The sequence below is a fragment of the Cygnus atratus genome, chromosome 12, assembly GCF_013377495.2.
Source record: "Cygnus atratus isolate AKBS03 ecotype Queensland, Australia chromosome 12, CAtr_DNAZoo_HiC_assembly, whole genome shotgun sequence".
Taxonomy (NCBI): domain Eukaryota; kingdom Metazoa; phylum Chordata; class Aves; order Anseriformes; family Anatidae; genus Cygnus; species Cygnus atratus.
This window is the reverse complement of record NC_066373.1, coordinates 3,680,586-3,707,236: the sequence shown is the minus strand read 5'-3', so window position 1 is coordinate 3,707,236 and position 26,651 is coordinate 3,680,586. Positions and strand designations below refer to the sequence as shown.

The 26,651-nt window shown below is 44.6% G+C and overlaps 1 protein-coding gene across 1 annotated transcript; it reads left to right on the top strand.

Annotated features, from left to right (window-relative positions):
* The first annotated feature begins 1,664 nt into the window (after window positions 1-1,664).
* On the top strand, window positions 1,665-25,895 carry ATP2C2 (ATPase secretory pathway Ca2+ transporting 2). The gene is made up of 27 exons (XM_050713219.1): window positions 1,665-1,763; window positions 7,267-7,377; window positions 8,009-8,125; window positions 9,590-9,679; window positions 9,762-9,797; window positions 9,892-9,953; window positions 10,995-11,103; window positions 11,181-11,330; window positions 11,440-11,508; window positions 11,958-12,033; window positions 12,270-12,336; window positions 13,283-13,407; window positions 15,159-15,256; window positions 16,009-16,110; window positions 16,922-17,011; window positions 18,475-18,576; window positions 19,168-19,324; window positions 20,715-20,885; window positions 21,491-21,588; window positions 21,674-21,724; window positions 22,215-22,381; window positions 23,053-23,121; window positions 23,204-23,320; window positions 23,964-24,111; window positions 24,328-24,423; window positions 24,758-24,899; window positions 25,530-25,895. The coding sequence occupies exons 1-27, from the start codon at window positions 1,665-1,667 to the stop codon at window positions 25,661-25,663; spliced, it is 2,853 nt and encodes a 950-aa protein (XP_050569176.1). The 3' UTR covers window positions 25,664-25,895.
* Window positions 25,896-26,651: the final 756 nt, after the last annotated feature.

The window sequence follows — 26,651 nt, the reverse complement described above, 5'->3', positions numbered from 1 at the left end:
GGAAAATGGTTTTTGCTGCTTTGCTATCAGAGCCATGAGGAGCGACTCAGTAAGGTCTCCAGGCCGTGACCAGGCCAAGTGCGCTGAGGTGACCAGAAGCGTGTGCTCCATCGGGACTACGGCAGCAGCTGCCTGCCCTCCTGCTCCTTACAAAAGCCACAGAAGGAGGGAACAGATCAAAGCATGCTGAGCTCTAGGATGTTTTGCCACACAATTCCCATAGATTTCTGGAAGGTTTGAACCTCTGGTGCCTTTGGGAGCCCGGATTGCCTTCAAGGCCTGGGTAAGTTGAAACCCTGGGCAAGGCCTGGATGCGAGCAGCCTGAAAATCAGCACGAAGCATGATCCTGGACGCATCTGCTCTGGGTCATTAAGAAAGCATTTCTCAATCAGGAGCCGAGGGAGGTAGGAAGTCCCAGCCGTGTTTTACAAGAGGTCAGCTGCTCGCAGGGTGTTTCCCAATCGCTTTGCCTTCCCCTCAGCCTTTGGGAATAAATCCTCCCTCCGGATTGCCGCAGTGGGGCATGGCATGTGGGGACATGCATGATCAGTGGCTGACACCCCATCGTGCTGGCGGGATATCCTCTGTGGCTCCTCACTGTTTGCTAGAACCGGGACATGGGAGGTGCAAATAAGAAAACTGAAATGCTCTGTGGGAAGGCATCTGCTTGGTGAATTAAGCCAGGTGTGGGGCACCACGAGCTGTCACGCAGATGAGAATTTGGGATCCTGGTCCCATCATGGTCTGGGTGCCACCACCCACCGACACTGACCCGGAGCCAGGAAGGTGGCACCTGAAGGTCCTGGGAGAAAACTATTCTTCTGCAGGAAATTGCACACTTTTTCTCTTTGTCTGGGAATGACACTGATTCCCTGAATGCAGTTTATACCACAGGGACAATTTAAGCCTAGGTGAATCCTGTGGCCGTGCTGCCTGAGGGAGCACGTAGGTTTCCTGGTGCAGACCAGAGCACGATGCTCCCTGACAGAGAGCGATAAATCTTCAAAAAGGACGCAAACAATTAACTTTACCCACATGTCAAGATCCACCATGAAAACATTCCCCTCTGGCAAATGAAAGCCTGTTGCTTTTTAATAGAAAAGCACCACAAACTCACTGTGGGTTCACCTCTGAGAGGGGTGGGGGCTCCCATTACACACACGTTATGCATTTATGCCCTCTCCTGGTATGTTTAGCTATAAGTGCCGGTGTTTTGCTGACCGAAGCACTTCTCAGACAGGATTTCTCCAGCCTAGAAGTTTACAAGCAGGCTCAGTGCCACGTGTGATGCACAGTGGCCTTGGTGAAACAAGCTCCCTGCCTGCCCGATACGCAGCACCTGGCAATGCTCCTCCTGCTGCACGTTTTCAGCGGGCAGAGGAAACCACAGACCTCTAGGTGCCCTTTGGGTGCTGTACCTGCACGTTCTGCACTCTCATATGGGTCTTAAACACTTGCAGGTTTCCCCTGGCAGGGTTTTATGGGCGAAAGGTGCGCAGGCTCCTTCTGGCACCTGCAGCCGAAGGCGTGACTTGGCGGCAGGTAACCCGGCCTCTCCCCGCCCGTAACCATAGCCCTGCGCCTGCAGGGGAATTCGAGCCCTGCCGCAGCGGGTGGCAGCGGCACCGCGGCCCCCGGGGCGCTTCCCACCGCCCCAGCAAAGATGGTCGAGGGAGGCTTCGCCAAACTCTTCCAGAAAAGGTCTCTCGTCCGCCTCACGCAGAAATACCAGCCCTTGGGAAGCGCCGAGCCGGAAGAGGAGGTGAGGATTTCTTATGTCCTTTGCCTGGACCTGCCAAAAATAATTTGTAGGACTGGGGTTGAATCTGTCACCTTTGCCTGCTGGTCTGCTTTGTCCAGCTGCTAACTTGGTGTTGCTGTGGCCGTGCCCTGAGAGCCGAATCGTTCCCTGTAAGCAGGACGAAGTTGCTGATGTTTACCAGGCAGCGGGACAAGATGAGGATACGCGTGCTGCGTGCTACGGGCAGGGCGCACAGCTCAGGCCGCAGCAGATGGGCTGGGACAGCCCGGCTGACCCCTCGGGCTGTCTGTGTGCTCTGCCTGCATTCATTACTGCTAATGAGTGGCCGAGATGAGCTGGGCAGCTCTGCTCATAACTCTGACATAATACTTTCTTTTCCTGAAAAATGCTGATCTATGAACATTGATTTTTCCCTTCACTACTGCTCCTTGGTACCCTCACAGATGGGTCAGAGAGTGGCCGGTGGTGGTTTGGGAGTCACGTTTGTTACTCTTGTTGCTTTCTCTCCACTGAAACTCACAGGCTGGGATTATTTTATCATCACGTGGTTGCTCGGCACAGGGATTACCATTGCTCAAGACCCATTTTTCACCCACACAACGGACACATCAGGTGCCCTCCTACATGAATCTGATCTAATTCTTTTAGCACCTAGGGTTGGCCTTTAGTCCTGTCCCCACAACACCATCCATACATTTCAAGATGCTTGTGTTCCTTTCTGACTGAGGCCTTTGTCAGATGTCATTTCAGCTAATCCTCTGATCATTTCTGAGTCCTGTCTTTCCAGCAGGGGGTTGGTCAGGGCAACAGAGAGAAGAAAAGAAGATGCTGAGCTCTTACCCCACGCACCATGCAGTGTGTTGTGTGATGCTGCTCTGTGCCACTTAAACACAGCTCGAAACCCCAAGGAGAGGAAGGTGCCGCTGAGATTACAAATTTCTGTAATCTCGCTTTGATAGGAAGCTGAGGTTTCCAATCCTGCGTAGTCAGGATGCCGCCGGCAATTAGGCCGGCTTGTTCTTTGGCAGTAACTTTTTCATCGTGCCAAAATAAATAATGATGCATATTTACTGGCAAACGTACACCCTGCCTGAATTTGAGCTGTAGTCCATGCAGCGTCATACTTGTGTAACGTGATGGGGAAACGGTTGGCGTTTTGGCTGCAGGCATAGGAAGTAGGCAGCAACGTGCAAGTGCAGTGGGGAAACGACTTCCAGGCAAGTCCTGGAAGAACCCATTACGGGTGAGCGCAGTGATGGAGTGACTTCAGAGCAGGTCTGCAGAGACTCGAGGGTGTCAGGAATAATCTGATTCCAAAGACCACATAGATGTTGCTATCGTTTAGATACCCACCAGAAAAACCTTTTTACAATGCTGTCACAGTGAGGCTTAAATAAATCCAAACAATGTCCAAGCCAGTATGTTGGGTGACTGCTGGGAAGCCGCTGCACTGGGGCAAAGCAATGAATAGCAGTTATTGCACCCCTGAAAGGAGTTCCCAATTTATTCTATATAAAGTCACCAAAGAATTCTCTGCATTTTGCCACTGTTATTATTAATCTCAGTAACTGCCATGCCTTAAACAACTTGATAAATCAAGAGCATATTCCCAGACTGTGATTTAGTCTGGTAAATGACTCGTGTCTCCTCTAAGGATGATATTTGCTACTTTATTTGAAAATAGCCACAGAACGCTTTCAGTTTTATAGTTCTTAAGTGGCCAGGTCAAAAAGATTGTCCTGGGCCTTAAAGATGTGAGTCCAGGTGATCCGGTGAGTCTCAAGCAGGATAAATACACTGGCTGCATAAATACGCGGACTGCAGTGAGCGAAGGAGAAGCCCCAGCGCTGGCGGCTGCAAGGTGATGGGGAGCCCTTGGGCTCTGCCGATGGCATTACCTGGAGGTGGCAGAACAGTTAACTTCCACATCAAAGCACAAATGCAGCTGGTGTAGAGACTCTGATGCATAAAGTTTCAGTTCTCTGTCTACAGTGGCACATTCAGAATCACAGGGAGTTTGCAGCGCTGGCTTTCGGTTGAAGAGAACCCTGTTTTTCCTGCAGAAACCTGAAGAACATCCAAGCCCAGATCTGGTCACTGGTTCCTTCATCCCCAAAGAGCTGAAGTCAGGGCAAGGTGGGAACACCCTTACGGTCTCGGAAGGCACCAGGAGAGGAGAGGAGCTCCCTGCCAGGATCTCCTGCCGGCTCACCGGGCACCTGCTGTGGTTTAGGGGCTCTTCTCTTAGGTTTAGAAAGAGCTGGCTCCTGCCCCAGGCACATCGCATCACCAAAACCCTTTTTGTCCTTTCTCCCATAGCACTTAATCCACTAGAGTCTCAGTAGCCATGGCAGGAAGCACCGGTATCACAGGCTCTGTTCCTACATCTTTCCAGAATTGCAGAGCATCCTCACCAGAATATTTTCCCTACCATGCAGGTACCTAATTTTATATATGCCCTCAAAATAAAACTAAATAGTGCAGCTCGCCTTCCAGGTAAAGAAAGAGAGCCCATGGGACTGCTTCTGCAAAGCAGTGGTACGGCTTCTCCTTATGCACCTTTTTTCAAACCTTCAGAGGTGTCAAGCCCAATTTCTGCGTTCTGCAAAGCATCCAGCAAGCGAGGAGTTAACTCACTCCCTCCAGCTCCCCCGGGGTTTGGGGGCTGCAGCAGCTCCCTCCCAGGAGACCTTATGCACCAAAGCTGCCCTAAATCTGGCTTTTTGGTCCTTTTGGGACCGGGTGGCTCCGATAAGGAAGCCCAGCGAGGCAGCCCCTTGCTCGAGGGGCTGGGGTTTGCTGCAGGGGGGTTCCTGTGCCCCTGAAACGCAGCTCCCCAGGCCACCAGCTGCCACGTGTGCCCAAAAAGCAGCCCGAAGGGCTTCTGAGGGATTAGTCTGGTTTATTTTTTTTCAGTAGGCATGAAGAATAGACAAGAAGAGGGTTTCTGTTTAAGATTTTAAAGGGTTCCTTGTCAGACTAAATAACCCAGCCCACTTTTGACCAGATTACGATACACTAGCTGGTCGAAAGTAACCTAAGACGGGGAGTGAGAAATACCCAAAAGCTCAGGAAAAGCAGAGCTGGGGGAGTGGAAAGCTCAAGAACTGCTCTTCTGGGCCACTTGCCAGAGCACACAGTGAGGGTTTCGTGCTCCCTGCGCTCTCCCTGTTGGCACGGCTGCTCAGTGTGACAATCCATGGATCGTTTTGGGGCCGGGGATGCAGCGGTGTGGGCAGCAGCAGCACGGGGTGGGCTGCTGCATGGATGGGGCCTCTCCAGGTCCCCAGCATCTCCCAAGCCCACCGAGCAGGGGATATATTGCAATTCCTCCTTCTTGCTAACCTGCTCTATGGCATCATGCTTTTGTGCTTGAATTATGTATAAGGGATAAAGCATAAAAGTGTGCATTGATAATGTTGACAGCCCACATCTGGTTTAAAAGGTAGACAAGGAGTGATGCACAAGACAGTCCCGAGCTGGGCATCACTGGAGCTGCTCTGGGAGGAGAAGCCGTGCCAGGCAAATCACTGTTGGGCACAAGCTGATCAGTAGAAATCAGCTCACAGGAAAAGTGTTCCTTGCAGAGCAGCCCCGGCTGCAAGGAGCACGGCGCTGCTGGCCTGGCTATTGATTCGCGGCCGCGCACTGTGTGCCCTTGTCATTCATTTCCTCCACGCCTTTCCGAGGGTAAATAGCGCGGGGAGCTGGCAGGTCTGCCTTCTCCTAGCAGCTCTGTGGGACTGCAGGCATGTTACGCCTCTGCCCGTGTCTCTTCCCACCTCCGTCTCCTTTAATTAAAATACAACCTCCTCGGAGGCAGCGGTACGTGTTCGTGCCGTTGGCAGCATGGAGGAGCCTGCAGAAGCTGCTTAAACAGCAATAACAGGAGCGCTGCAACATAAGGAAGAGAGATTTTCTGCATCTACCTCAGGCTTTGGACTGCAGAACGCTGGATGTTCCTGGACACCTGAGTATTCATAGAAGGGCTAACTCCCCGAATACTGGTTCAGGCATCTCTGACATTCTCCAAGCCCTTGCTCAGGTGCTGCTGAGCACCTGAGCCTGAGCGTTTCCACCCCAAAACCCCCTGGGTGCTGAATTTCTCCCATGGGCTGAGCATCCCCTGCCAGGCTCCTCAGCACCGCGCTCGCCCTCGCAGCACCCAGCCTCCTCCACTCACAGCATCCAGGATTGCTGCATTCAAGGGAAGAGCAACAAGAGGAGCTCAGCAAATGCCCCAGTTTATGTCTTTTTTATCATGAAAGGGAGAAGTTAGGGTGAGATTTAAGAGGGTTTCTCCTGCTTGGAGATGGAAAATGGCTGCAGAGGTGGGAAAGGAGTCTCTTGTGAGCGAGCATCCCCTGCCCAGCCTCACCAGGGGGGTTTGCTTCCTCCCATTGGAGCAGAGAGTTTTTCTATCTCATGTTTTCCATTCATTTTTCCTTCTGACAAGTTTATATTTTTAACAAGCGAAAATGTTTTTTCCTTGCTCTGAGCATCAAGCGTGCAGTGGGCTGGAAGATACTGGCATGGAAAAATGCTAATCTTGGGCAGGATCCCTGCAAACAGCAGAGCCCTGCATGCTTTCCTGCCCATGGTGCTGCTGTGTGTTTGACTTTTGGGTAATCCAGCTCCTAATCGCATTGCTTTCCACTAGCTGATAACAACAAAAAAAAAGGTTCCAGCTCAGCCTCTCAACCAAGGCAGCATCAAAATCTTTGCAAAGGCTCAGAAAAACACTCAGCTGAACCCAATTTTTACCTTCCCTCCTCTGCTGAGCAGCTGGGGGAGCTCTCAAGGGAGATGAGCTGGGGACAGTGGAGGGGAAGGGAGGTTGTAGGGGGGTGAAGCATGCTGCCAGCATCCCTGTCACCTTGCTGTGTGGAGATGAAGGCAGCAAGGGGGCAGAGCGCGGCTGTGGTCTGTTCTGCTGGGAAACGTGGGTGGAAGGCGACCAGAGGTGTTTGTGTGGAAGGGGGCACGAGGGCTGTTTGGGATGCTGCAGGGCTGGGGGGTTACACTGAGCTCCTTCAATTGTCGCTGACTGTTTGGATGTATGCAGGGGTGATCGAAAGTGCCAGTATTCGGGCTAATTATTGAACGGTATTGAACACAACAACATCATCAGGCACTTTGCGGGTAGAGCACAGCAAATTTCCTGCTCTGCCATCACCCAAATGAAGGGGCTTCTGCTTGGAGGGTTGTGCCACCACCTCCTGCCCGCACAGGACCGGCTTCTCCCAGCCACCGGCTGTCCTTGGAGGGGTCACGGGTGGGTGCCCGAGCTCCTCGCTGCTGGGCATAAGGAGGTGCGCCTGGCTTTGAGGATTAATTAGTGAGTATTATAGAGCACTGCGATGTGGGATGTGTTTTAGCTAACTGTGGAGCCATAGGGCTGGTGAGATAAGGGAACGGGATTAGGGGGAAGAGGTGAAGAGATGCTGAACGGCTTCTGTTAATGGGGTTCTTGCCTAACGAGCGCTTTATCTCCTTTCTGCAGAGCCAGGAGGAATGTGAGCTGAAAGTCATTGAGCAGGAGAAGGAGGTGACTGTTCTGCCCCCAAAAGATGCATGTAAATGCCATAAAGAAGACTTGGCAAAAGCTTTAAATGTAAGTGTTTTAGCTGTGCTTGTGAAAATAGCATCACAGTCTGCAGGCTGCACACCTGTTGACCCAAATTATCCTCAGCACCTTAGGAAACATTGTGCAAATGCACGCAGCCCTTTTTCCCCTGCTTTTTGTGGCAGGTTTCATTTCAGAGGCAAAACTCCTCACGCGGTTTTAGCATCCTGGGTGACTTCTCTGCAGCTCCCACGCAGCCTGGCCCCATGTCCTGCCCTGCCCAGCCACCGTCCCCTACCTGGAACAAACCACGGGCACCCCTGCTGCAGTGTGGTTTTCTAATTTGTCATCTCTTGTATAATTTCTCACCAATGGAAATATATACTTTTTAATTAACTTATGCTTGTTTTATCAGTTCCTGTGAGAACTGATGGTCAGGTCTTACAGTTCAACAAACCAAGTACCTAAGCAGAAAAGCAGCAGATTTATTTTGGGGGACACTGTGCTGGCCGTGGAGCCACACACTGCTCAAAGAGCAGCCCCAGGCCTTTGTGACACTGAATCATGAGCATCATGCCCAGTCTACTGACAATTTCTTAACATAAAAAGATTGGCCTTACACCTTCTTCTATGACTATCATACAATGTGTAAAGTTGTTTTGCTTTGATTTCCTGCTAGGTTGATTTACACACTGGACTCTCGGAGACTTCTGTGCTACAGCGCCGGTTGAAACATGGCTGGAATGAATTTTCAGTAGATAACACAGAGCCCATATGGAAGAAATACCTAGACCAGGTAGGGGTTTTCAGCACAGACTCTCATTTCCCTGGCTGAGGTGTCCCGAGAGTGTCTGTATGTTGAAACATTCAGGCTTTCGACTTCCCTGGATTCAGCCTTGGGACAGGATGTGCCCCGGGTACTGAAACCGTCTGTTCCCACAGGAAAGCCATTGTGAGATGCAGATGTGGGTTCATTTAAAGTGGAGATAACATCTTAAAATAAAAATAAACCTTTTTATCTCCATGCAGCCTGCAAATCAAAAGCTATAGCTCGGTGACCTGGTTTCTGGAGCACATTTATTCCCTTTAAGGCAAGTGATAAAATCATTAAAGGTTTGGGAAAACCATCCATAGCTGTGATTTTGGTTACGCTGGCAGTCGCTGGTGCCCTTCAAGCCAGCTGCACCCAAGAAGACTGGCAGAAGGTGGGATGTGCTGTCCTGTTTTTCCCCAACTGAATTATTTTTGAGTCTTGCTTTTGTTAACTACTCTTATCAGTATTTAATGTATCTTTCACCTTTCTTTCAGAGCTTTTAACCAAACAAGAAAGGTGGTTTAAATTTTTTTGTGTGTTTTCAGCCAGCAATTTGACTGATTGATTTATTTATTTATTTTTGCTTGCTTTGGTTTTTATTTTAGCTAGATAATGAAGATTTTCCTTTCTTTGAAAGACTTTATTGCATGGATTATCTTTTTTTTTTTTTTTATGCAAATAATACTCTTTTAGCAGTTTGATGTAAGCATCACTAAATCTCTTCAAGGATTTTTTTTTATTTTCAAAAACAGTGAAGTGTTAGGAGGGTTTTTTTACTCTTCCTTGACTACTTTAAAAAGTTATTTCTCCTATGAGGACACCAAACAAACTCTTCAATGTGATTCACTTCCACCAATTCCTATGTTAGCTAAATAGTGCTGAGATTTTCTCAAGTATGAGTAAGGGCCTTAAAATCCATGTTTAAAAGTGTGGGGGGAAAAGTAAGGAACTCTCCAAAAGCACATGATTTTCCCAAGCCTCTGCTGATTTTGGTGATGTTTTCCATGATTTTGGGACTGCAGCACCTGACTGGTACAGTGCTGGCGCCTGGGACCAGGGCAAAGCTTAGCAGATTAATGAGAAGGGGGAAAAAAAAAAAAAGAGAGAGAGGATTTCTGGTTTCATATTCTGAAAAGACAATAAAAGGTTTTGTCTGCACCTGTCTTGACTCTAAGGAGATTTTAGAGTCAGCCCTGTGCTATATGGCTGCATAGACAAGCCTTGCCTGTGCAGCTGGGAGGAAAGAGAGGAAATTTTTGTGTCTTGATGAGAGCCTCTGCCTTGTCCCTGATGCTGGCTGTCCCATGTAGTCTGGCCATGGGCACTGCACCTGCTCTGTCTGGGCAGCAAAGTCCCTACAGCAAAACAGCACCTCTAAATCCTTTCTGAGACCAGCTCAGACCATGTTTAACTTTATACCGCAATTTGTTTTGTCTCTTTTCCCAGTTTAAAAATCCCCTCATTCTCTTGCTGCTGGCTTCTGCCTTAGTGAGCGTCATCACTAAAGAATATGAGGATGCAGCGAGCATCACCATGGTAGGTGGCACATCTCCTGTCACCCAACCCTTTGCTTCCCAGAGCCGGCATGCCCGTGCCTCTAACACCTCTCTGTCCACAGGCGGTGCTTATTGTGGTCACCGTGGCCTTCATCCAGGTATGTCGGCCAGGGTTCTGCTCCACAGCCGGGGCTGTGCCATGAGCAGGTCACTCACGTAACTTGACTTTCTTCTCCTTTCCTTTTTCCAAAGGAGTATCGTTCGGAAAAGTCTCTGGAAGAACTGAACAAGCTGGTCCCCCCCGAGTGCAACTGGTGAGGCGTGGCTGGCTGCCTGGCTCGGTGGTTCTGCGTCCTTTGGGTTATGAGGGCAGAACCAACCTGTGGAGAAAACGATTTCAGGTCATCATGTGCCTGATGAGAAAGCGGTGTCTGGGAGGTGAAGACAGGCTGAGGGAGCTGGGGTTGTTCATTTTGGAGAAGAGAAGGCTCCTGGGAGACCTTACAGCGGCCTGCTAGTGCCTAAAGGGGGCTGCAGGCAAGCTGGGGATGGATTCTGTCAGGGAGTATAGTGATAGGACAAGGGCTAAGAGTTTTAAACTAAAAAAAAAAACGCCCTTGCTGTCCGTACACACGGGCACAGAGGCTTACAGCCGGCCACGTGTGAACGTGGCCATGCCACTGCCTGTGTGTGGCAGCTGTGGGGCATGGCAGGTGCCCGCGCCCGGCTGCTTTGATGCTCGGTATCAGCGCTTTAGATTGTGCTTTCCTGCTTGTGTCTTTGCAAACTGGTCCTGTCACAGCCAACACAAATAAGCCGTGAGGCTCAGGAAACATTCCGTCTCCAAAGCTCTGTAGGGCTTTATTCTGCTCCAAAGTTCACCTGGGTTTGGATCTTACAAACACCGCTGTTAAATTATTTATTTATTTTTACAACATAACGACACTATAAGCATCTATCTGCGTGAAGGGTGATACTTTCAATACAATGAAAAACGCCAGTCATTAAAAAGTTTTTCAAGCTTTTTCAATCAAGGTATCAGCACGTCACTACTTAAAGTGTGAGCAATGGGAAAGCACACCTTCTTGTCACTCCTACCTACTAAGTGCCGTTCAAGTCACTTACTGCTGAAATGTAAATCTTCTGTAAATTGCCCATCTGTTTAAGAATTAAAACTGAGCCCAATGGGGAGCACGCTCATGGTTATGCAGATTGTATGTTATGTACACTGGAAGCTCTTTGGAGCAGGGCTTTTGCTCCCCTGCCAGTCATATTCCCAAGTCTGCACAAAGAATAAAGCCTGTTTTGTTTGTTTGTTTGTTTTTTATTATTCTTTTTCCATTTGCCTAATGTAGCCTAAGGGAAGGAAAACTGCAGCATCTTCTAGCACGAGAGCTTGTGCCTGGAGATATCATATATCTTTCTGTTGGCGATAGGGTCCCTGCAGACCTCAGGCTAATAGAGGTAAATATAGCTATATGGACAAGAGCCTGCTTTGGAAAATTGTTTTAACAGTGCCAGAAATATGTGGGTTTAATTAGGTTACAGATCTGCTGGTGGATGAATCCAGTTTTACGGGAGAAGCTGAGCCTTGCAACAAGACTGATGGTGTGTTGCTGGAAGCCGGAGACATAACCACGCTGAGCAATGTTGTTTTCATGGGGACCCTGGTGCGATACGGGAAGGGAAAAGTGAGTCCTGTAACTTGCAACCTTTTACTTGATATTTGTCACAGAATCTTTCAAATAGGATTTTTTTCATTTGCATCTCTCTCTTTTTTTTTTTTTCCCTTCTTTTCAGGGCATAGTTATTGGGACGGGTGAAAACTCACAGTTTGGAGAGGTGTTCAAAATGATGCAAGCTGAAGAGGTAAAGGAACCTCTGTGTAACTCTGGAAATGGTGGGTGTGCTGGATGAAAGTTGGTGAGGAGGAGCAGTCCTGAGAGTTAATGCACTCGGTCTGTCTCTGTTTCTGCTATGGAATGCCTGTGTGTGACCAAGGGACACCTAAACTGCATGGCTTCTTGTCCTTGTTCTTTAGTTTTTCCCTCAATTTCTTCTAGATATATAAAATTTTACTTCTACACATGCCAAGCTTTCACAGGCTAGATCTCTGAACCAAACAACACAGATGAGGTTTTATAAAACTAATTGGGTCTTGGTCTTGGGCTTTGGGTGCATAAGCACTAGGGTACATGGGGCAGCAGTAAGGACCACAGTAATCATAACCAGGACTGTGTGGGGCAGTCATTCTGGCCTACCATCCTATTCTAATCTTACATAATAAGCAAATCAAAACAGCTGTTCTCTGTTTGCAGACTCCCAAAACACCTCTCCAGAAAAGCATGGACAGACTGGGGAAGCAACTCACTCTTTTCTCCTTTGGGATAATTGGTGAGTTGAACACAATGCCTGTATTTGCACAGTCAGCTGTGAGAGCCCTCTGTGCTCCAGGGCCACTTTTTTCAAAAGTACTTGTTGATATGGCTTACCTGGATGGGGGTGTCCAAGCACAGATGCCTGGGAGGGAGAGATCTGGGGATCTCATTGCATATTCCATTCCCCAACAGCAACTAAAGCAGATTATAGATGTATAAATGTATTTTAATCGGATGTTTTCCCCCCACCAGGTTTAATAATGCTCATTGGCTGGTTACAAGGGAAGCATCTTCTCAGCATGTTCACAATCGGAGTTAGGTGAGGACTGGAGAGCACCTTTCTCTTTGATTATAACGAAATATGTCCCAGGGAGTTTACTGCTGAAAACAATAGACAATCCACAAAAGAGAACTTGGATAAGGCTCTTCATAAGTACACATTGATCTTACACTGGTGCAATTAATGTTTGCTTTACAATAGAGTTTAATAGAAAAAGAAGTATGAGGGTTTACTTAATTTTAGAAATTAATCAAATTCAAATCTTTTTTTCCTTATTTCCTCTGAACAAAGTATTTTGAAAATCATCACTGACATTTCCACCTCATCCTACCATGAATGTCCTCTCCTATCTGTACTATGAATTTAGTGGGAGTGTAACAACAGCAAATATTAGCCTTTGCTGTTCTTACTAGGTTTACTTATAAAGACAGGAATTTGCATTTTATGTGACATGAAATGCATGCACAACCTCCTAATCAAACATAATAAACCATGTGTTTTTAGTATGGCCCATAAAACCTGTTGTTTGGCGTTGTCATGGCTCCGAAATCAGTCCTTTTTTTTAAAAAAAAAAAAAAAAAAAAAGCTACATGTAGGAGATGTGGAGCTGCATGTGGCCAGTAGCTAATGTGTGAACTACGATGCCAGGGAATATTCAACTTCCATAATCAGAATGTTAAATGAATGAAATCCAGCCCTTAAACTCCTACTTAGCCAGAAAATATTGCTCTTCAGCAATGAGAAAAAGAAAAGTGATTGCTCCATCACAATCACCCCCCAAAAAGGTTGAACGGTTCTATAAATATCCTGCTTGTGTATTTATGGTGTGCCAGTAGTCCCAACAGTAAGCTCTGTGTGCTTCCACTCAGACGTTTGCATATAAGCAGGAAAACTTGCCCCCATGGAGATGTCCCTTTGGCACATTTTGGTCAGTCCTTGCAGCTTGACCCGCATTTTGAAGACGTTGTCTCTCTGCTGTCCCCAGCCTTGCGGTGGCTGCCATCCCAGAGGGCCTTCCCATCGTGGTCACCGTAACGCTGGTGCTGGGTGTCCTCCGGATGGCCAAGAAAAGAGTGATTGTGAAGAAGCTTCCCATAGTAGAAACCTTAGGTAAGGCTGCAAAGGAGCCACATGGTTTGTTCATCTGCTTCAAAATTTGTGCTTCTCTGCAGGCATGCCTGTTTTGGGTTTAAGGCTTGGTTTCTCATTTCTCTCTATTTTGTGGGACCATCCTGCAGGTCCCTCCTGCCTGCTTCTTTGCTGTCTGGCTAAAAAACCTTGCAGCCCCTCAAGTTAAGCCTGGCAACACAGACAAAATCATCTGCCCTTCTGTGCAACTATCTCCCTGATGTCCAAAGAGTCATGGAAAATAGGGATTGAGAGGTCGATGAGAAGGCATCCAGCAATTCTCGCAGCTCTAGGGCAAAATAAACCATAATGAAAGTATTATTTCACTTCCCTTTACCTTCAAATTGGCCCTCATCCCCAGGTCACCGTATTCCAGGCTTTGCTACTCTGACCTTGGTCAGTATGGCAATTAGATGAAGGAGAAGACGTGCATTTAGTCCCACTCATTAAAATGTGCAACAAATGCCAAGCCCAGCCTGAGTAATCTCAAATGTCTGCTGCACAGCCGGATCTTCAGCTAAGATTTGTCTGACTTAGAAATGCTGCTATTGTTTGAACTACCCTTGTTTGTTCTGCAGTTAAGGGATCTTATCATCCTCGTTTTATTGTACCTGCTCTGACCCAGGACATCTGAGACTGCCTTATCTCAGTAAGAATTTTGTTCTGGAAGGGCTGCGCCCAAATAGGCATAACTGCCAGATGTCCAGGTACTCTGCAAGACGGCCAAAGCGTAGAAAAAGTTGTACTCTCCTGCACATAAATTGCACCGCATCTGTTACATTTCTCAAAAGGAGAAAGACAATCCTTCTGCTTTACCTGATTCTTTGATTGTAAATAATTAAAAATGAAATATTGGAGGTGATAGCTTTTCTCCGTGCTAATCCATCAAAACCGCAATTAATTTGGTCACAGCCCAATCTCATTTATTCTTTCTGGGCTCTTACCTGGTGGTCACCACGTTCACGGGTCTGTGCTAAGCCACGTGGTCACCTCCAAAGCAATGAAAGATATTCAGACATAGAAGGGAGCTGAAGTCTGATTCTCTTTTTTGCATTAAAGTCATGTTCTTCCCTTTTTAAGGAGTAGAAACTAGCCCGTGGTGACCGCTAACTCATTTTTTTGCTGTATTCTGGTGTAAATGAGCTCTGGAACAAATGTGCTTTATGGCCACAAAAACAGAGCATGAGTGGGGCAGCTTCCACTCTTCAGTGTGGATTTTAAAGTATTTTTTGGTAACGGGTTTGGTGGTTTTGCAGCCTCACAACTCCTTGGGGAGGCAGGGAGTGCTGTTGTTCCTGACTTAGAGAGAGGGAAGTACGGGTTAAACAGCCCGTTTGAGGAAGCATGTGGCAGAGTGCGAATTTGATAATTCTTTTCCGAATGTAAGAGCTGTTCTGTTCAGGTGTAATACTGCAGCTTGGGTACATTGGTCACCTCCCTGGAGATGAGGGCCTCCAACTGCTCACAGGCTGATTCTCAAGACAACATAAAGACATCTTCAGATGTCTCCTAGCACATCTCACAACCAAATTCTGTGTACGATACCCTGAAGTGCAATCAAATTCTTTTCCCTTCATCCTTTCCTCACAACTCATCCATCTGTTGGTATTTTCTCCCTTTCTTATTGGTGCAGTTTAAACAGCATCAGGGGAACGTGTTCTCCTCCTTCTGGGGCCTTGGATCTCTTTATTTGCATAATTTATGAGTTCTGATTAAAAACTTCCCTGCATCAGGTTGCTGCAATGTCATCTGCTCGGATAAGACAGGCACTCTGACAGCCAACGAGATGACGGTGACTCGGCTTGTGACCTCGGACGGGTTCCAGGCAGAGGTACGGACGAGGTGGTGATACAGCCTTTCCTATTCCAGCTCAGTGGGGCCAATTTGCTTTTAGTTCAGTGAGGTCCAAGTGAGGAATATTGAGTCAGTCCTAAAACATCTCTTTCTTGTACGTCACTGGTTGTGTGAAAGAGAAGGGACTTTCGCAGTGCTGGAGACAGGCAGAGGTGGGGCTGCGTGTACAAAAGCTGCTCAGATGCCATAAACAAAGTTCTTCATTGACTTCATCTGCTGTGCTCTGCAATTATTGCAAACACTGAAACCTGACACTGACCCTTGTGGGTCCACCTAGTGTAGGAATATTTATTATGAGTGACTTCATATTTTCATTTGGCTCATTTACCTGCATGTAAAGTGGATGAAAAATGCAGGCCTGTGAAACGTAAGGTAGTGGAGATTCAGGCTACCCTGCATTAGTGGGATGGAGCTTGAGCAACGCCAGTGAACCCACTGCGACCAAAGGACTGGATCTGGACTGGATCTCTTGACTGAGCTGAGAGACTGCTGCCGAACTTGTCTGCCATGAATTCAGAAGACAAGCCAATTCTTTTTGTTCTTATGTATTCTTAATAATTTACATTCATTATCAGCAGTGATTCATATAAGCATTGCCTTGAGCTAGAAAAAAAAATCCCAGAATACCTTCAAAATCAGAAATTTCCTTAACTGCACCACACTCTATACAAATGTAGTATAGTCCTGCCTGACACTGAGAAATTTGCTCTTTTTGTCTCCGTTCCTCAGGTCAGTGGGGTGGGCTACAACGGAGAAGGAAATGTTTATCTTCTGCCATCAAAGGAAATTCTTAAAGAATTTTCCAATGTCTCAGTCGGGAAACTAGTGGAGGTAAGTATAAATTATGAAACAGCTTGTCCTATTTACATTCAATTTGAATTTGCACAGATCACTTTGGGTAATGAGTGTGAAAACACCACTTTTGTATTTCTAAAATAAACTGCCTTGCGAGAGCAGTCACATAGAACGGCTCTGAGTAAATATGATATGAAACCTGAAGCTTATTGGTGAAAGGTAGCAATCATAGGACATATAGGGAGAGACCAGAGTCATCAAGTTAAGTGTCATTGCTGTTTTGAATCAAAATACAACTCTGGCAGGGGAAAGAGCAATTAACATTACCACGTCCAGGTTTTTTATGCAGACAGACCGTAGACTTTAGCCAGCTGTGTAATCAATATATATATGCACTGCGATGGTCTCTGGATCTCGTGTTAGCATTAAACAACATCTTGTGCGTTCAAGTGTAGACTAAAGCAGAGTGTTTGGATAGTGAAATGATGTGAGCTGGAACCTCAAATGGAGGTTAGGCTTTACTGTACACATACTGCACTTTAGAAGCAACAGTAGGAGGAACTGAGTTTTCATGACTTATCAAGCTGGTTTGATATATATCATGTTTTGCTTCATGTTAATTTGTGCAAAATGTAATATTTTATCAAAATGTTGGCATATCCTGTGGATTATGCAGGTTTAGAAAGCACAGGAACTGAACTCAAGAGGTGCTGCTATGGGGAATAGCACATGTTTTGGGATGTAGTTGCTTTCATTCTCTAAGCTCTCTTTATTTCATTTAAAGAGATGAAAAAACTATGAATTTAGTTGTGGAAAAAATAAACCGTGTAAACGTTTCTTTCTCTAGGCTGGCTGTGTAGTCAATAACGCTATTATCAGGAAAAACAATGTGATAGGACAGCCCACAGAAGGAGCTCTCATGGCCCTTGCAATGAAGGTAAGATTGTTGAGATTTAAAACATTTCAGAATTAAAATAAAAAATAAAAGCTGGAATTGTAAGTCTGACAGCAGTGATCAGACTTCTTTAAAGTCCACAGACTGGCTTTAGTCTTTCCTTGTCTCTTCTCCCTGGGGCTGGAGATGTACACCTCTTTGGTGTAACACTCTTGTCACGGACAACCACCTTCCCTGAGCTTCTGTGCTAATAGCAGTAATTGTTTTGCTTGGTTAATCTGTGCAGTTATGCTGCATAATAGATTTCTTTTGAGCAGAAGCCAGAATGTCTATTTATATATTTTCTGTGAATGCCAATTAAGAGTTCAGGAGAAAGGCGAGAGTATAAAAAATGAGCAAGAACTGGCCATGCTAGAAAGCATAGCATAGGGTCATCCTGGATTTGGATCATCTGATAGCTGTTTACCTTTTTTCTGGTCATAATTGTGTAAAACAATATTTTTATTTTTATTAGTGTTGTATTCATACTCATAGGTAGGGAGCCATAAAACACCTTTTATCCATGCTATGCAGCCTGTGGTCCACAGACCTCAGGTGGGCTGTAAAGCAGAGAAGGTGGCTGATGAAATGATGTACAGATACCTGGTTTTGCCTCCTAATTTTTAAGCTTGCAACTCTACCAGTGAAACCAGTTGTTTGGATTTTTTATTTTTTGAAAACAATGACATTTTATTTCCCTAAATGCTAAATGTAAGTCTTTCTTCTGCTCTGCCACTGAGTAGCCAATCAATAGCAGAACACGTGGGCAGTTGTCTCTTCTATTTTGTTTATTTATTTATTTACTTTTTTTTTTTTTTGGTGGAGCAGGGGCAGAGAAAGAATGGAAGCTATTTCTGATGGCTGCAACTGTGCACAGAGTGCAGTGTGTGCTGCTAGGGCAGGCACGTGTGTTGGTTCAGAATGTCACACGTCAGAGCTGAAGGGTCTTCTTGTGGTGAATTTATTTTGAGCTTAACTCATCAGGGAAGAATTTGAAACCACACCTGTAACAGACTATTCAGTTGTTTGCAATTTTCCTTTTTTCTTTCAAGTAGGGCAGCTGGGAAATAGCTGAAGTGGGGGAGCCCGAGCTTGGGCTGGAAGAAATCCATGGAGCCCAACCTAGAACTTTGCCATCGGTTCAGGGAAAGGATTTGAGCCACCTTTGATCCAAAGCCCCACCAAGGGCCTGGACAGCAGTGCAGAGCTCTTGCAAAAGCCAGCAGTTCTTGCAAAAGCTTCAGGCTGAGGTTTAATTCATCCCATGTCAGGCACCAAAAGGAAAAGGTGTTTCTGAAACAGAGGTTCTACTCTCCACATGCTTTCTCTTGAGCTCTGCCAAATATGACTGCCTGGAAGTACCTGGTCAACCATCGGTTCTTGAAGTATACTGTACCGTGGAAAATATAGACAAGCTTTGATATTGTTTAGCATTACAGTGCTCTTTTTATTTCACTCTGCTTTAGATGGAATTAGCTGACATAAAAGATATTTATGTAAGGAAGAAGGAAATTCCGTTTAGCTCTGAACAAAAGTGGATGGCCGTGAAATGCACACTGAAAAATCAGGTAAAGCAAACAGTGCTGTTGGCTGGTTTCGTGTTCCTAATTGTGCACTCCGACAATGGGCATGAAATGGTATCTCTTTAGCAAATAGCGCTCTCAAAAGTTAACTATGTTGGAAGAAAAACTGCACAAACCTCAAAATTCCTGACTTGGGTGTAATTTTAGTTTCTAATGCTGTGCTTGAATGGGAAAAGATAACTCTTTTCATGTAATGGTTTGAGCAGGAAAACAAAAGCTGTTGGATAAAACTGACGGGAAGAAAGATTTGATGTTTGTTTGGAAGAAAATGTTGGCCTTTTTTTCCTTACCTGCTTAAGGAGCTTGTCTCAGCTGATACTGTGCTCTGATTTAAAAACTCACCAACCTTTTCATTACCATTCTGCCTGTGTCTGTGATGGCTGAGCATGAAAAAAGGCTAGAGCAAGACCCTCACATCCTATAAATAACACATGCACGTGGAAATTTTACAAAACAGGTAAAAGAGCAAAGAAAAGATATTTTTTATGCAAGATGTAAAACTTCATGTATTATCAGTATTTTTAAAACATCCTCTTTTCTTTCTTCGATAAAGTATATTATCTCCTTACTTTAAAGGATCAGGAAGATGTTTACTTTATGAAAGGAGCATTTGAAGAAGTTATTCGATATTGCACTATGTATAACAGCAGTGGCATCTCGTTAACGCTTACACCCCAGCAGAAAGCCATCTACCAGCAGGAAGAAAAACGAATGGGCTCCTCAGGTCTACGGGGTCAGTCTTTACTGTCTGTGTCCCTTAAGATTCTTATGCCCTAATACTTTCTGGCTCAATTCTGGTTAGGATAGGCAAAGGCTTAATCCCTAGCATCACTTGCATGATCTCTTTATAATACATGTCAGTTTGCCAAGGATCCTGTCTTAGGCCTGCTGGATGCTTGCTTACCATTAATCTCTTTTTTTTTTTTTTTTAATATCTTTTTTTGTTCCTCTGAATTTAAATTACTGAAAGTGAAAGGAGCTGAAAATAAGCACTGGTACTGGTGAATGTTTTTCTTTCCAGAAGCGTTGTGATTGTCTGGGATACAGTCTGAATGTGGCATTGAAAAGCTTCACGCTGAACCTGATCTAATCGCTGCTCTGCCAAGTTTTGCTTTTAAAGCAACAAAAAGGAACTTTGAAAGGGGATCAGAGCATGGATTTGAGCACTGAGACTTTCATTTGAAGTGTGGTTCAGTTCTTTATTAGGACCAAATTTAACAATCTCCTTTTGATCCTGACTTCATGTCAGTGCACAGCCTACAGAAGTTTTATAAGTGTGCCATTTCCTTCATCGCTAGAAGCATCATCTCAGAAATGTCTTAGATTTTCACACAATAACAAAGACACCATCTCCTGTGCATGTCCCCAGGATGTGACTAGATGAGAACAAGTCTTGGGAACCAGGTCTGGAAGATGGTATAGTTAATGTACATATTCTCCAGTCCTATGTCATGCGGTTACTAACTCATGTACGGAGCTTGCTTTACAATATCTGACTCATCTGATGTTGTGAATGGCAAATCACCTTCCAAAAGAAAAGCGATTAGCTAAGGCAGCTGCTGCGAGCTTGTGATTCAGTCATCAAAGCAACACTGGCATGAACCCCTGGCAAAATATCCTTGAGTTATTCAAGACCAATTGAATGATACAGCTAGGCACCAGGAACAGAAACAAAATGTTCAGAGCCTTGCTGTTTACACGATGGAAGTTTTGCTGGTTTAACTGAATTTCCTTCTTACACTTTAGATTTAGAAATAAAAATTGTTTTCACAGGAGCACTGTTGTTTAGCATAGCAGTTTAATAGTGTCTGCTCTGATGTTGCACTGTCCCGTTTTTAATACACCTGCATTTAGGCAAGACTTGGTAGACATTAAATTAGACAGAAATAAATCCTAAGGGAAACTTGTGAAACAGAAATTCTCTGATTCTCATAAACCGGTATTATTTGAGAACAGCAAACTTTTGTGTCAATACAAGAATATCTGAATATCTGGGTTTAATGACTTTTTCAGATGGAAAACTGGAAAGTTAAAATCTCCTCTAAATGTTCATTTTAATGTATGGAAATTAATTATAAATAATTTACTTTTGTCTTCTTTTTTTTTTCTCCCTCTTTTTCTAGTACTCGCTTTGGCTTCAGGGCCAGAACTTGGCAAGCTAACCTTTTTAGGTATGGTTGGAATAATCGATCCCCCCAGGGCTGGAGTGAGAGAAGCTGTTCAAGTCCTTTTTGAGTCTGGTGTATCAGTAAAGATGATAACTGGAGATGCTCTGGAAACTGCTGTGGCTATAGGTAGCAAACCTAGTTTCTTTCTTGTGGGTCTGTATTCTGTCTGTCAGATCAATCAAATGTTTTGTTATGCTACCTAACAATAATCAGCTTTATCATTCTTCTTGTTTGTGCTATATAGGTTTTAAGTGTCACTGAGTTCTTGACTTTTCCATTTAACCAAGTCATATTAAGTGCAGTAATAAGGCAGCTATGAACTATGGGCCAAATTCCCATTACTTAATTCTACTATTTTAAAGTCAGAAGTGTAATACCCTTAAATGAGACAAATGGCGTTGCTGGGATTATAGACTCTGCTAATGTTCTGAGTGTGAGCATCTCTGCATTTTTTGCATTTTGCCTTTAGAAATTCACTGTGCAAGCAGCAGAGAAGAGAGGGCTGGATTTAATGTCAGCTCCAGTTCTGGGTATTGCATTGCATCCATAACACCAGTTGAGTAAGGACAGGGTGACCGGCCCAGCTCAGAGCCAGAGCTGTGTGTCCTCCCAGGTGCTCCAGATTCAGAAGTATTTTCTTGTAAATCCTTCAGTTGCTGCCTGTTCTTCAAGTCAGGAAATAGTTGGCTTTTTCCAGAGCTGATGACCTTATTTTGGTCTTTTCTTTGCAGGACAGAATATTGGTCTCTGCAATGGGAAACTGAAAGCCATGTCTGGGGAAGAGCTGGACCAACTGGCAGAGGCAGAGCTCTCATCCACTGTCAAAAATGTAATGGTTTTGAATATAACAACTAGGCTTGGTTCCATTTCCTGTAGCATCCATCTCATAAAATAATGTATTTTTTGTTTTTCAGGTTTCAATTTTCTTCAGAACGAGTCCAAAGCACAAACTAAAAATCATAAAGGTACTAAAAGCCTCTCAAATCCATTATAGGCCTCACAAAAACAAGGTGTAGGGGGGCTTCAGGAGTTCTGTAAGCCACCTGGTCTTCCAAGGCACAATCAGCTCAAACGAAAAGACCATAAAACCCAAGCTAGAGCATTGGCACCGTTTACAACAAAGTCGTTAGTGTTTCTCCTGCAGACCTGGCCTGGGTCACTTGAGAGATGCTAGTAATATGATGCTTGACAGTAACAAGCGCTGTATCAAGAGGACTTTGGTCTCCTCTTTCATCTTCTGCTGGAATTGTGAGATACTGGATACTCTTGATAACCTAGTCTCTTAATTTTAAGTCCCGAGTTTGGTTGTGTGCTCTATACAGTCCATATAAATGTGGCCTGCTGATGTCTACCCTCACAACTGTTCAGCAGTTCTGTTAAGTGCCAATCCTGTGACTGCCAACAGGACTTCATCTTCTCCTGGCTTCAAAGTCCCTCATCTCTCCTCCACCACAGGCTTTGCAGAGGGCTGGTGCTGTTGTGTCAATGACAGGAGATGGTGTTAACGATGCTGTGGCCCTTAAATCTGCCGATATTGGGATTGCAATGGGGCAAGCCGGTACAGACGTCAGCAAAGAGGCTGCCAACATGATCCTTGTGGACGATGACTTCTCAACAGTAATGTAGGTTCAGAGACTTTCAGTATCTGCTTTCTTACTTCAGATGCTTTCTGGCTATCCATTGCTATGAGGCTGTTATGTGACTAACCCTGGAAAAATCCGAAATGCAGGACGTGTAAGTCAGCTGGCAGTAAGTGGAGATTGATTCCTCAGTGTGGGCCTGGCTCACTTTCAGTTGTATGCACTGCAATGGCTTTTTTTGTTTCAGGTGGTGGTGACAAAGCTACCTTTCATCTGAAAGCCCTCGTTTCTTGTTGCTGTAGCAATAGAGAATCCCCAGTTACTGTAGCTGACTGGAGATTTAAAAGCTCCTGGACATCTGGGTAGATCATAACTTGTGCTCTATGCCTCATGCGGGAACCTCAGAGGAAAACTGTATAATTTGCGATGCTTTGTTGGTTCATAACGGGCACGGTAGGCAGAGTAGAGTGAGGATATAATAGGTCACACGCCTGCTTTATGAATCAAAACCTGGCCCTATGAACCAGTGTTTTCAGATTGATTAATGCTGATAAAGTCATTTTAACTAAGATTCATTGTTCTCCTCTTCCTAAGCCGGGGTATGAATTTCAACCAAGGTAAGTGCTAGAGAAGATAACTTGTCTTCAAGGTGTCACAGGGAGCTCAGCATAGAATAGTATTAGTTATTTAATAAATTCTTCTCTCCCTTCCAGGAATGCAATAGAAGAGGGAAAAGGAATATTTTACAACATAAAAAATTTTGTGCGGTTCCAGCTGAGCACGTAAGTTCTTGTTTGCTTTGATTGCAGTGGAAGCACCTCTTGGGTGAGGCCATGCAAACAAACGATCTTCTGTGCATTGCAGGAGCATTTCAGCATTGAGCCTAATTACTCTGTCAACAGTGCTCAACCTACCCAATCCACTCAACGCTATGCAGATCTTATGGATCAACATCATCATGGACGGGCCCCCAGCCCAAAGGTATAGAAGACTCAAATGAGCAAAATATTCTTGCTTTTAATATGTATGAATTTGCCTTAGGAACACAAGCTGCGATGATTTCTTATCTTGCTTGATAGTTATATAAGAGAAGTTGTACTTTTGTTCCCTTCTGGTCCCTCCTAAAGCACTTCAGCTGTATTCGAGGTTTTACATGTTCTTGTTTTGGGGTTTAACGAGCTAACTGTTCCTCGTTTTCAGTGTGAACAGTCTTCTATCTGAAGTGCATCACCCTGCAGGTCTGACTAGCAAGGAAATTCTGCATACATATAGGTGTATATGCCCAAAATCACAGGATGCAAGAAACTCACCCATCTGCTGATTACAACTACTCCATCACAGAAGGGATGTTAGCCAAAATTTCACACCTAGCTCTCCCTCTAGGATGGGATTACTGGTATGATGCACTACGGTAGTCTAATACAACTGTAGCAGCTCATTTTGCAAAAGAGACCTTTATCATAGGTCTCCCAGACAAATTTGGGGCTTTATGTAACCCTGCCAGAATACTGGCATCTCTCACGCTTTATTTCAAAGAATTTAATTTTCCAGATCCGTCCTATCAGCAGTACCATTTCAGGAAAATGCACGTTAACTAAACACGGCGCTCTTCTATTTGAGGCAGCTTGGGAGTTGAACCTGTCGACAGGGATACCATCAAACAGCCCCCCCGCTGTATTACGGATACTATACTCAGCAAATCATTGATCCTGAAAATCTTCATGTCAGCTGTAATTATCATCAGTGGAACCCTCTTTGTCTTCTGGAAGGAGGTGAGGAAAATCTTCAATCATATCTTATTTTCATCAGGGTGGAGAACAAAGTGAAGGGCAATTTCTGAAGGAACTATGTGGGAACTTTCTGAAATATCCAGTGGGGAAGGATTAGGAAGGGCAGTGTTAGGAAGCCAGGGATCATTAAAGGGAATATTTAGTTCATCTATTGCATTGACCTATTTTTGTAAGGCTTAACTTTGCATGTGCTTTCAGAATCCAGAAAGTGGCATAACTCCCCGAACCACCACAATGACTTTCACATGTTTTGTGTTTTTTGACCTCTTCAATGCCCTGACATGCCGCTCTCAGGTGAGATCATTGTGTCAGCAGTAATTTCTTGTCTAAAAACAGTAACTAAACACTATATAAACACTAGAATACAAACATTTTGCATAGGAAGTTTTTGTTGTTTGTTTTACAGTCACTTAAACAGTGTGATTTTTATCATCTTTATAAAGTTATTCATCATTGTTCAACTACAACTACAGTTTCAACTATCTAGTTCTGCCCCAGTTAGCATTCATGTAACTTCAGTTTTCCGAAGAGTAATAGAGCTTACGTGCAAAGAAACAGCCTGACATTCACGTACCAACAGGAGACTGGGAAATGCTATGTTTCTTTTTATTTTTTTTCCTTTTTCTAGACAAAGCTGATATTTGAAATAGGCTTTTTTCGAAACCGCATGTTCTTGTATTCTGTGCTTGGGTCGTTCTTGGGACAGCTGGCTGTTATATACGTCCCTCCATTACAAAAGATCTTCCAGACAGAGAATTTAGGGGTCCTAGGTAAGTTATAATTTTATTTTTTTTTAATATAAGCTACTTTAAAAAGCAGTTGAAACTGCCAAGTTGCTATGTGATAGCTCCCATGAGATTGCTGGTAGGGGAAATCAATCAACAGTTCATATACCTATATGCATACACGTAGCTATACAAAAATGCTAGTATTTAATGATATCCCAAGGTAGGTTTTGAATTTTGATTTACTGCACATAAATGCATGCAAATACAGACAGGCTAAGATTTTCCATGAGTTCTGTATGATAATCTTTCTTTAAACACATCTATCTATGATCATTATGCAGTCACTCAATTTAAAAAAAAATAATCAGGGTAAACATTTACTAGTTTTAAATGCAATGCATATTTTACCATTTCCCATCAGTCTAAGCAAACTCTACCATACTATATTGTATCATGTCTACACTAGGCATGCTGTTAGAAGCAGGGATCAATGACTCCAATGAATGTAGATTAATATAGTCCCCCCATCAAGTGGACTATACCAACTGACTGTGTATTCCTTGTCTATTGCAGTCATTTCTCTAATTCAACAGCTACCACAAGCATAGCCAGGCCATACTTCTACGTAGTTACACCAGTACAAATACCTACTGCAGGAGGCCCCTTAATTAGGGATCCCTGCCCAGCCCAAAATCCAGCTGTCCACTGTGTTCACCTCTGCTCTGTTTCCTCTTGGCAGACCTGCTGTTTCTTACTGGACTGGCTTCCTCCGTTTTCATCGTGTCCGAGTTGGTCAAACTCTGTGAAAAACACTGCTGCCAACCAAAGCACACAAAGGAGTGTCATAACTGATGCAGACTTCCTCTAAAGACATACTCAGATTTGAGTTACCCAGCATCACAGCTCCGACGCTCCATTATCTGATGATGCACGTCTTTTCTGAAGATCCCCAAGTAAATCTGTACCGACAGTTCTTCCTACTCCAGTGCGTTCCTTCTGCACACTGTACCTAAGCTGTTTGAGCTGTCTACAGAACCCTCTGGACTGGCTCCTGTTTTAAACCAAGATCAGGTATATTTTTATAATGTTGCTCTGTATGCCAAGAATGCTGTGATAGCCCCCAAACAAAATAAGGCAATTTCACACCTGTACAGAAATATCTACTTTAAATTGAATTTTTATTTATTTAAATCACAACGATTTTTATTAATAAAAATCTATGTTTTAAAACATTACATTCATGTATCTGAACAAGACTCTTGATTTAGACCCATCCTTTTATTTTAAATTAGATTAATGGAAAAGAACTGCCTTCGCGAGCACTTCTTTTCCTACAGGCAATCTACAATGTTTCTAGAGTCCGTGATACCTAGCTTTGCTTTAACAGACTCTCAAGGAATCTGGTATGAGATTTCAAACGAACCGTAGAGATCTGAAGTGCTAGCACTCCTGTCAGCCTTTGCTGAAAACCAGTCATTTTTTACTCCTACTGGTCACATAGGGGCAAAAGTAGACGGCTGATCTGCTGCACAGTGGCAGACAGAGTTAATGGGGAAGGGACTCACTCTCACAAGCACATGAGAATGAAGATGACTTGCATACTTGCAGGAATATTAAACTTTGCAGTTGGATCAACAGCTGCATAAAAGTGAGTGAGAGATGTTTAGATCATAGCTAAACTCACTGCTGACAGCCACTTTCTGGACATTTGTTGATGCAGGAACATGAAGCACAGATTGCTTAATCATTAGGTTCTGGGGGGTGGGGGAGAGAAAAAAAAATAAATAAAAGTTG